The following is an 11,176-nucleotide window of genomic DNA, read 5'->3' as shown; positions in this document are numbered from 1 at the left end:
CGGATCGTTGCGTGGTCAGATAAGAAGTCCAACTTGGCTCGCGATAATCTAGTCTGTGGTTTTCTTGAGGTATGGCTTCATTCATTTTCTGGGGGAGAGGAAAAGAATGCCGTCCCACGCTCTGAGACTTTTTTTTGCAACATAAAAGAGTTTTATTGCTTACTTAAGCAGGCATACAGTCACGATACAACATGTTCATTAGGAAAACAGGAATGTAATTAAGCCATAAACATCTTCTCCTAACGCTCTGAGACTTGTGTTGTGCAAAGAAAAGATAGGCGCCGCAGGTCATGGTCAGACGAGATGGCTTGGCTAGGTCGCTGTGCAAATGATGATGGGCCACTCCCACTCATGGCTGAGCTTTTTGGTTGACGCCTCCTAATTATAATTAATTAAGCAGCGCTGTTAGCCGTCGCTAATCTAATCTGATTCATTTGCTCCGGTTAACCCCGCCGACAAAGAAAAGGTCCAGAGGCTTCCCACTGCCCACGTCGTTGAATTTGCCGGGCTCTCCGGAAACAAGATATCCTCGAAGAATTGATTAAAAAAAGAATTAATTGGTGGATGGATGGAAGTGAAAGGTTGAAGGCTGAAGTGCCGGAGCGTGCATGTCTGGTCGACTCGACCATTCCACTTCCCTCACCCATACGTTTGTGGATCGGATATCTCGCTCGATTTTGTTGCCATCCTTCATGCATGCGTGGCGTGGTTAGCCTACATTTTGGACACCTCATGAGGCTGATCGGGGAGTAACTTATACTAGTGTCATGCATATGACAGTAGTTTAAGGTGGTATTTGGTTTAAAAGTTTTAGGACTTTTTCATGGTGTGTCGAAAAAGTCCCTCCTGTTTGGTTTGTAGTGACTTTTTAGGAATTTTTTCTAGTTTCTGGGACTAAAAAGTCCATGGACCAAGAGTACTACCACTGTTTCAGTTTACAAGTCCTACGCATACCTAGGTTATTAATTTTATCACCTTAATATAAACTATATAACATAAAAATTATATCGTTTGAAAATAAAACATTTAAAGTTTAGGTTGGTCAAATTGACGACCTAGGGTACGCGCACGCCCTGTAAACTGAGAGAGAGGTAGTAACATAATAGTAGTGTCATAGATGACTTCATTTATTAGCCTATAGACTTATCCTTTCTCGGAAAGCGCTATGTTACAGTAATATATTATGTTACTCTAAACACCTTTCTTCTCATTAACTACATGCCACATAAGTAAAAAAATCTTGGAATGCGCTATGTTACTACCTAAATTATTCCCACTGTGACTAGCCTGAGTGGGTGGAGCAGGAGCCGGTGGACCACGATTGATTTCGTGCCGCCGGGCATGCACGAGATCGCATTGTTTTATCGGAAAGCAACGCCGTTCCGTATATCTTATCGGAGGCAGATAATCGCTTTTGTTTGAGCTCGTGCTGCAGTAGATCGGCCATTAAGAAAAGGATACGACGACATGGATACCATGCGCCAACTCTAATTTTTCTGGGTGGCAAGCGAGCTAGCTAAGAGGGTATTTGTTTACACGGACTTATTAATGTAGGGTTTAAAAAAAGTTTCTTTAGTCTCATCTAAACCAAATAAAAGGGTCTTATAGAGATTTAAAATGGCATTTGAGATTTATGAAAGAAAACCCTGAGCGAGAGTCTTTTTAGGACTTCTAGTTGTAACATGACATTTTAGTTCATGTTTAGTTTCAAAAACCAAACAGATAGAGACTTTTTAGGGATTAGTGACTTTTTAGTTCAAACTAAAAAAGGTCCTAAAACTTATGAACCAAACATGGACTAAACCTGTAGACCTACAGCTTCCTTCCGAGTTTTTTTTCTCTCTTTCGGGAACCCATTTCTGAAGCTTCCGATCGGCCAATGAATCCAATTGAGTGTACGCGAGAAGTAATCAAGTGACAGTGACGCACTTATTCTCTTCATCTCCCCCGTTTCTCATGAAGGACGTGCCTACATTTATAGTCCACTAATAATAATTTGTACTACTAGGTGGGAATAGGACGAGCTAGATTTCGAGTGCTGGGCGCGATGCCCACACGCCAACGCGCGGCGACGCAATGTCGAACGGCACGAGAAAAGGATCACTGCCACTGGGATCGGCCGGTGGCTGGTCGTAGCGCCGGTAGCGGCATCGCGGCGAACCCGGCCGCCACCGACGCAGACGCACGTACGGCAGCGAACGCGTGGAGACGGAGGAGCGGCGGCACCGCCCGGCCCCAGCCTGTGGCACCGGTGGGTGGACGGACGGATAGGGAGATAGCGACGGTGAGCGGGGCGGGGGGCAGCAAGTGGACGGTGCGCGTTCGTTCCGCTTTTCGTGGCCCCGCCCGGCGCACGCACGCGGTCATCGTGTCGTGTCGACCGATAGCCAGAAGCTGGAGATCTCTGAGTGATGGACGACTGGGCAGGATGACTCAATCTTGTCTCTCCGCGGGTGAATGCTTTTTTTCCCGTCACTTGAGCAGTCGAATGCTTTGGGACACCAAATTCGCTTCCCTATTTTGCCATCTATTAAACGAGAAATGACTAATCCGTATTTCTAAGAGCATCTACAGCCGACAGGTTGCAAATTTGGGCACGCGCCCGCAGACAGTGACCGAGCCGGCCTTAAAATTTATCATTTGTAACTATATACCCTATTTTCAGAATATCTATTACATGCAGGGTCATGCATGCACGACCATCATCTTGTCCGTCTTGAGCCGGCTAGGCTGTCAAAACACACCCAAAAAAATGCTCATCCTAAGATTTTCACATCTGTGTTAGTCCCACCTCGCCACGTGATGAGCTAGTCGACCGGCTTAAATAGTTGGGTCATCACCCGCAAAAAGAAATAGCTGGGTCATCCAAAAGTATATAGCGATAAGCTTTTGACACCATTGCATCCTTTGTTAAGAAGATGGACTGTCACTGTGAATCTCCTATGTTTACCACACACTTATTTGTGGACGGGGGAGTAGATGATACATAATCAGCTTCTATTCCTTGACAAGGGAAACATTCATGTTAATATTGCTTTTTATGAATCACAATGTGTTGATAAAAATCGATGAACAAAATAAAAATCTGCTATCACTGTAGTAGGGGTATCAACGTACATGAACGAGACGAACTTGACACTCGATGAACAACCATCAGTTGATGAAATGCAGTCTAGTGTCAAGTTATCTCGTTTACGCAGCGAGATTTGATAGACACGATGAAAGGATTCCAAACATGACGAGACTTTTTGACGATTTTTTCTAGACATTGATGGCCCGAGAATTTGTGATCTTTTAGTAGTGATTTTTGCTCGGTTTCACTACAATTCTTCTTACACTTTGGATATTTCTAACGCTAATCCCTCAAAATAGAAAAAAAATCCACCTGTCAATGCCTAACGCTAATTCTTCTAACTGACATCAATCGCATTCGTAACTTGTCAACCAAGAATGCTTTTGTTCCTCCTGGAGCATGTCGCCAAGCTTGGAAGAGCCTCACATTGATGTGCTCTGAAGATGATCTTGAAGTTGATGGCTTCACTAAAAAATTCAAGTTCTGCTCCACATCGCCTTCCAATGCTAAATGGCGTGAGACGCCATCCAATGAAGCCTCTGACTACTCTTCATCCTACAATTCATGCACATGTTATTGATGATGAAGATGATGTTACCTCACCAGTTTCTCCTGCATTGCTTCAAGATTTAGCGCCAGGCCCTTCTGCTCCGCCCATCAACAATGTCGACCCGGCTGCACCAACACCTTCACCACCTCCCGAAAAAGTTTAGACACTCTGTGTCTTCAACCCCTTTTGGTCATTTGATGACACGGGGGGAGAAGTATACGGGTTGATAGTCTTCAAGCGGGCATATTGGGTTGGGTTGTCTATATTTTGTTAAGTTTGCATCTATATTTTGTTAAGTTTGCAACTCCCGTTCTACTCATTTGATGTTTTGGGTTATAAACTTAAGTCTTGATGGACATCGGCTACATTTGCTACTTTGGTTTCTTTGTGCGCTGCTTAAATTTGATCTTATGCGCGTGGAGTCATTCTGCAGATTCCCATATGTCATTGTGCATTTCATTATCTTCAAATTATCTGCTATGCACTATGATTGGATTCCATGATATAGGGGGAGTTCTCCACAATCAAAACCTACCATGTGCATTTGCCTTCAAAGCAAAATCTTCATATGTTCAGGGGGAGTTCTCTCGATATCATGAAATCATAATCTCCATGTCCTTACTCCTTGCCTTCGCGTTTTTATATCTCTGTTGAAAACTTCAACTAGATTGTCATCAATCATCAAAAAGGGAGAGATTGTAAGTGCATCTAATGTCACCCCTTTGTTGGTTTGAGAGTATTAACGACAAACCTTGTTGAGGGACTAATGTGTTTGTGAGATTCACAAGATAACATAGGTAGAAGTCCCTGGAGATTCGGTTTAACTGTCGTAGACGATCCCTAAAAATGTCTGAGGACATTGAAGTCAATGGTTGCCCATGAAGATAATGGAATGCGAAGAGTTAGCTTCTTTGTAGGTTTCATTTTCTTTTTATTGAGTCATAGGAACCACTGCACTATTAAGTGGGGTCGAGGTGGAACAAAGACAAATGTTGAAGTAATTACTCAACCAAAAGTCTATATCTTCCATGTGAAAATAATGAGAGAAAATCTCCTTCAGAGTTGGATGAGTCAGCTTTGCTTGTAGTCCAAGCCAAGCTATCGCGTGTGTTTGAAATCCGACTATTGGACACGTGTCGGTTGGCCACTGACCCAGGGTCGGGTGGGTCATATCATGTTGGGTTGCCTACTGACTACAAATAGCCCGCCCCCTCCACCATCGAAGACTTTGAGTATTGCACAACTTTTATCTTTTGAGAGCAACCCACCTCCAAAGCCTTTGAGAGAAATTTTCTGCCAGAAAAAACCCAAACACCCAGAGCCCAAAGTGATTGAGCATCACTGAAGACATTCTGTCATGCGTGAACTGAATACTTGTTACCCTTGAAGACTACGATCTTTCAGTCGGTTAAGCGTCGCATTCTGAGCCCGAAAGTCATTGTGGATTGCCGATGAACAAAGTATGTGAAGGTTTAGAAGTCTACCTTTGAAGACTTACTTGAGTGATTGGGTGAGGTCTACAGTGACCTTAGCTCAAGGGGAATAAGTTGAAGACACGGTATTTTAAGTTTAATCTTAGCCTTCTAACTAGACGTACAACTGTTACACCATGTGGAACCAGTCCAACAAATCACTTGTCTTCTCTGGGCAACTAGTTCTATCACTCCAATTCCTCGCTTACTGTTTTGCATTGTGAAGGCTTCGCTTGCTCATTCTGTTTGAAGTCATTGTGTAGGATAATCTCTTTGATTACATCTTTGTCTTCACATTAACTGTTTCTGTATATTGTTCTCTGCTACCTAGTTTGCTGTTTGCATTCACTTCACACATCAATTGTGTTGTTATGTCAACATGTCTAGCGTAGTTATTGTTTTGCTTCCGCGTCTTCGAAGACATTGCCCGTTCCGAAGACAGTCATAAAAATCGCCTATTCATCCTCCTCTGGTAGATAAATAGCACTTTTAGTTCTCCTCTTTAGAAAGTGTAACATTTCATAAGCCAATATTGTATTATCAGAGATAAGCCTACTCGGAACAAAGGCGCTTTGGTTACCCAAAATGATCTCCCCCCGAGATGCACTTCAACCGGTTTGCGATGTTGTTGGAACAAGTTTGTACATAATAATAGTACAAAGGCTAATTGGGTGTAGGTCTTTTGGACTTTGAGGGTTCTTCACCTTTAGGATAAGGACCATGATGGTGTCATTCCATCCCTCCTGGATACAGCCGCCACACAATATGTGTAACACTTTTTTTTTTTGAACGTTCGTATGTGTAACACTTCATGCACCACACCACCACCTTCTCTTGTCTTTATTATGGAATCGCACAGCACAACCAGACAATCCACCGCCGCTTCCCCATCGATCGATCATCATCACGAGTTCGTCCGTCCACCCAGAAAAGCAAAACAAAATAGCACAGCGCTACTCCCTGCCGCCGAGCACCACTCGCCAGCACGCTCGCAAAAAAGAATCGCCACCCAAAAATCGTGGACCTCAATCCCCACACCCCCATCTTCCCGCGAGCGCGGCGTCCCCTTTGACTCAGCAGACGGCGACACGCCGACGTGTCCCCGCCGGCGCGCCGCGCAGGTCGTATCCATCCATCCACGTGTTCCAGGGGCGGGCGGGAGGGAATCCGTCTCCCCCTCCTCCCTCCTCCACACCCGTTTCCCTCGCGGCCCCGACTCGGCCACCGGCCCGGCTGTACGACTCCGGCTCGCGGGCGGCTATAAATCGCCCGCCCTTCCCCTCCCGAGCTCCACTCCGTTTCCCCCTCGTTTTTAATCCGATTCGGCAACCAAACCCACCTGTTACTTCTAACCAGAAGCTAAATAAATCCATAAATCCGCCGGAAGAGAGACAGAGAAGAGAGAACCCACCGAACAATCGCGGCGGCGGCGAGAGGCAGGCGACCGGCGGAGCAATGCCTTACTGCGAGGTGGATCGGTACCAGGCCGGCGACAAGTGGGAGGGCGTCCGCCTCTTCTACCGCCGCTACGGCCGCGGCGCCACCAAGGTGCTCCTCGTCATCGGTAAGCACGCCGCCCCGCCCAATCCGATAGGAAAATTCAATCCTTTTTCTGGTTCGGAGGAACTCTTCTCTGAGAAATGGTTCTTCGCTCTCTTGATTGATGCGCAGGTTTGGCGGGGACGCACGACTCGTGGGGCCCGCAGATACGGGGGCTGACCGGGTCCATGGAGCCGGCCGACGGCGGCGACGAGCTCACCGCCGCGCGGACGGACGAGGAGGCCGGCGCCCCCGCCGCCGCGCCGGCGACGGCGACGGTGGAGGAGGAGGACGTCGGCGAGGGCATCGAGGTCTGCTGCTTCGACAACCGCGGCGTCGGCCGCAGCTCCATCCCCCCGCACAAATCCTACTACTCGTGAGTCTCTCTTTCTCTCCACCGTCGTCTCCTAGATCCAATTTTCCGTCGGTTCCGATCATCGGCGGGCAGAGTTAGGTTAGGTGGACGACATCGACATTGTTGGTCTCCCAAGATCTGCAAGGAAGATTGTAGCTTTCGGCGAGAATAAATGCACGTTTTACTCGATTCATCCTCCCTTCCTTCGCGATTGCTTTCATTCATGAGAAAATAATACTCTACTAGTAGTACCACGCGTGCGGCCGAGAGGAAGAAACAGAGGGCGACATCTAGCTCCATGAAACGCGTTGAAAAGTCAACGGCCGATGGTTCTCTGTACTGACCGTGTGAATGAACGACCTTCTCTTCTCTTTCAGGACATCGATCATGGCGAGGGACGCGCTGGCCTTGATGGACCATCTGGGGTGGAAGAAAGCCCACGTCTTCGGCCACTCCATGGGCGCGATGATTTCCTGCAAGCTTGCAGCGATGGCGCCTCACCGGATGTCCTCGCTGGCGTTGCTCAACGTCACCGGCGGTGGGATGGAGTGTTTCCCCAAGGTACTGCGATGTTGCAACCTGCTTGTTCATTTGGGGAGCTCTGAGTACCTGAGAACAGGCCAAGGGGTTACTTTGTTTGAGATGTGGAACTTTGCCTGTGCTGACTGATATGCTGCCAATTTTTCAGGTAGATGCACAGATGCTATCTCTCGCATTCCGGTTCTTAAGGGCGAGAACTCCGGAGCAAAGAGCTCTTGTGGACTTGGAAACCCACTATACCAAGGTGAGAAATTGAGGATGCACTGTTTGTCATTGCCTGAATAATGTGCAAACTAGTTTTTCTGTGCATGCTTTTTGTTCCAGTGGTAACATGTGTCACTCAAATGCAGGAATACCTTGATGAGGAAGTTGGATCCTGCACAAGGAGAGCAATCCTGTACAAGGTGAATGCCATATACTTGCACGGAGTATTCATTATTCTTCCTGCTAGTTTTACCGTGTGCATCAGACTAATTTTTTTGGATTATATTTGTTGATTATCATGCTGTTTGCTGGGGGTTGTCCTGTTAAGGAGGTCATTCAAGAATTCTGTTAAAGCATCTTGTAGGTGTCTGGCTAGGCCTTCTTTTTGTGGAAGTTTGGCATTATGCTTTTGCATTTCCTGCTTTAGAATATAAAGACAATGCACCGCATAGGGATAAACTGTTGGATCTTTTGTTTGGATGAAAGGAAGCTTTTGTTGTATCCACTTTGGAACATTGTCTGCATATATTTGGCTCCTTTTGTTATGGAAATTTCATCTGTACTTGTACATTGAACTTTCAGGAATATGTGAAGGGCATATCATCTTCAGGGATGCAATCTAATTGCGGGTTTGAAGGTCAAATTAACGCATGCTGGACTCACAAAGTGACAACTAAAGAACTGGATACAATACGTGCTGCTGGTTTTCTAGTTTCAGTTATTCATGGAAGGTTAGTCTTGAAATATCCAGAGCAATATGCATCCGTTTCTCAGAATCTGCACGCTTAATGTGTGTTCCTCTTTTTTCTACGTATACCTTGCTTTACAAATAATACAGGCATGATATTATTGCGCAAGTATGCCATGCGAGACGGCTTGCACAAAGGCTTCTTCCTGCTGCTAGAATGGTGGATCTTCATGGTGCACATCTAGTCAGCCATGAAAGACCAGAAGAGGTAAGCATCAAGTTTGGTAAAGTAGTAGAGCTGGGTAGATCGAATCATTGAAATACTCACAACTGTCGTAAACCGAGCAAATAATTTCAATAGAGTTTGCATATAAATGATCATGATGGAGCTTTTTAGGATGTGCATTCGTCTGGTAGGCTGAGTTTCACGATTTAAAGCTGCATTTTCCGCTGAGATGTGAATCATGGGATCACATTTAAATTAGACATAGAAGAGTACGCATCCTGAACTTATGCGAAATGAGAATCTTATTGCTTGATGCTGCAACCTGGATGAAGAATTCCAAAGATGATCTCTGAGAGCATCGTTGGAACATGCTACTTTTGAAGATATTTTTTATCTGTCTTTAAAATGGCCTGTGTGCCCATTGCCCAGTAGAAGTGTTAATGAGGACCAGATTTTAATTTTTAACTTAAACTATGAGTACATCTCATAATTCCTTAAGCGATGTAAGCAGACATACAAACCTACAAAGTGAGACAATTGCCCCTTTCAGACACCAGTATGTTTGAGAAAGTTGTACACATTGACTTAACTATTTAAGTTGCCAGACATATATGGTTACAGTAAGACATCTTAATAGACTGACCGTCAAGACTCTCCTCAGACCTTGACCTGTAAGAACGGCTTCTTTTTGTTCCAAAGAGAGCCTTACGAAGTTACAATAAAGCATATGAATGAAATACTGATACAACTAGGTCGTCGTCAAATTCATGTTCCAAAGAAAAACAAGAAACACAATTGTGATAATGAGCATTGATTTCTCCTCTCATTCATCTTTACAAGTGACCGTAGAGCATAAGAAAGTAAGGAACTGATGTGATTATCAATCTATGACAGGTCAACAACGCCCTAATGGATCTGATAAAGGCCACAAAGTATGCGATGGCACCTCAAGAGTGGTCGTCCCAGCCGGAGAACACATCAGGTATGCTTAACCGGCTGACGGTCACAAAATTCATTCGAAGGCTTTGGAAGGCACACCTCTTACGCTGATCTTTACAACCAGAAACCGGGGCCCTTATTTCTGCGAGGCCTGTAACCCTCACGATACGAACAGGCGAAGCTGGCAACGCTGCCGTAGCAGCGTATAACCTACTTGCAAAGTTGCAACTAAGCTTTCTTTATGTCATAGGCCTGATAGTGATGGCGTTTGAGCATGTGAGGAACATTGTAAGAGTAACGAAGCCCGTGAGGGTCGTGGCGATCCAGTCATCATAAGGTAAACAAACTCTTCCTCCACTACATACATAAGTCGTCGTATTTCCTAATTCCTGGCAGATTCGCTTACCGCAGTTGGTGTGTTTGATTTTGCAGAAACAAAAGACATGTAAATTATACCCCCGAAGCCGGCGAGGAGATCATATTTCATGTCTCCTCCGTATACCATCTGTGGAGATGAGACGAATTTAGAGTAGCATCTCCGCAAGAATTGAACCTATTTTTCCTCCTCCCTTGAGAAAGGCCCTCTGCTCTCGGCAGAAACAACGTTTCAAGACTGAAGAACAGAGGAGCTATACCTGCATTGCGCGCACCTGGGCAGAAGCGTCGCAGGGCGTGGTGATTGAGATGTGCTGCCATACATTGTACTATTACTGTAGCTCGGAGAGAGCAAATGGATGTACCTTGTGTGATGAGTGTAATTAAGCTGTGACCAATATGTACACGGCCGCATGTTGCGTTGCGTTGTTGATGTCGGCGTTGTTGTGTACTCCATTGTTGTGCTGTGATCATCCCTTTGAATAAATCGACTCGATCTTCACTTCTCTGCACCCTTCTGGGGTAGGTGAATATTTTCTTACCTGTGCAATGTTAGTTGCGGATGTACTCGTATACAACAGTGGCACATACTCCATCCATTTCTAAATATAAGATTTTTTTAGAGATTTCAATACGAACTATATAAGATGTATACAGACGCATTTTAGAGTGTAGACTCGCTCATTTTAGAGCAATGGCAAATTGGAAGCCGGTATATACAAGAAAATGAAAATCACAGGTTGAAGAACACACGCACGGCGTCATAGTTGAAGAAGGGGCGGATTGATGGAAAGGAATGTTCAAAAGCTTGAGCAAGTAAAATAAATCCTTAGGAAATCACGGATAAGATGATTTGATCTTACCTCAGCAAGCGAAAGAGCAGCGACCTTTTTCTTCCTGGTGCAATGCAATACGAGCTCGAATGTTGCGCCGAAAGGCCCCCTTCCCCGCTCCTGCTGATGATACATGCGACAGAATGAAGGTGTCCTGGTTAGAAGGATGATGATACAAATACATGCACACTCTCTTTGCATCCTGCTTGCTTCATCAATCTGTGTCTGCCATCAAATGCTCCCTTAGGTCAGTGCCGTCTTCCGACATCAGTGCTCTCAATCTTCATAACTGAACAGGTTATCATTTCCAGCCATTCTGTCAAGATGTAGCTCGAGTCTCTCAACAAACTGAACAATGATGGCAAGATGCGGAAAGCCGATT

General features: G+C 45.4%; 1 protein-coding gene across 2 annotated transcripts; it reads left to right on the top strand.

The window, feature by feature from the left end:
- Positions 1-6,279: 6,279 nt before the first annotated feature.
- Positions 6,280-10,467, top strand: LOC119289167 (putative aminoacrylate hydrolase RutD). Of its 2 annotated transcripts, none has more exons than XM_037568562.1 (10): positions 6,280-6,659; positions 6,767-7,010; positions 7,367-7,550; positions 7,678-7,773; positions 7,880-7,933; positions 8,316-8,464; positions 8,572-8,689; positions 9,542-9,629; positions 9,711-9,923; positions 10,019-10,467. In XM_037568562.1, exons 1-9 carry the CDS (start codon positions 6,551-6,553, stop codon positions 9,920-9,922), a joined length of 1,254 nt encoding a protein of 417 aa, XP_037424459.1. In that variant the 5' UTR covers positions 6,280-6,550; the 3' UTR covers position 9,923; positions 10,019-10,467. The 2 variants fall into 2 exon arrangements, with proteins under 2 accessions (XP_037424459.1, XP_037424464.1); XM_037568567.1 differs by having other exon boundaries at positions 6,551-6,659; positions 9,837-9,923; positions 10,019-10,415.
- The last annotated feature ends 709 nt before the right edge of the window (positions 10,468-11,176 follow it).

This window comes from Triticum dicoccoides, chromosome 1A (genome assembly GCF_002162155.2).
Source record: "Triticum dicoccoides isolate Atlit2015 ecotype Zavitan chromosome 1A, WEW_v2.0, whole genome shotgun sequence".
NCBI lineage: Eukaryota > Viridiplantae > Streptophyta > Magnoliopsida > Poales > Poaceae > Triticum > Triticum dicoccoides.
Note: the sequence above shows the minus strand (reverse complement) of the source record. Positions and strands in the feature narration are given on the sequence as shown.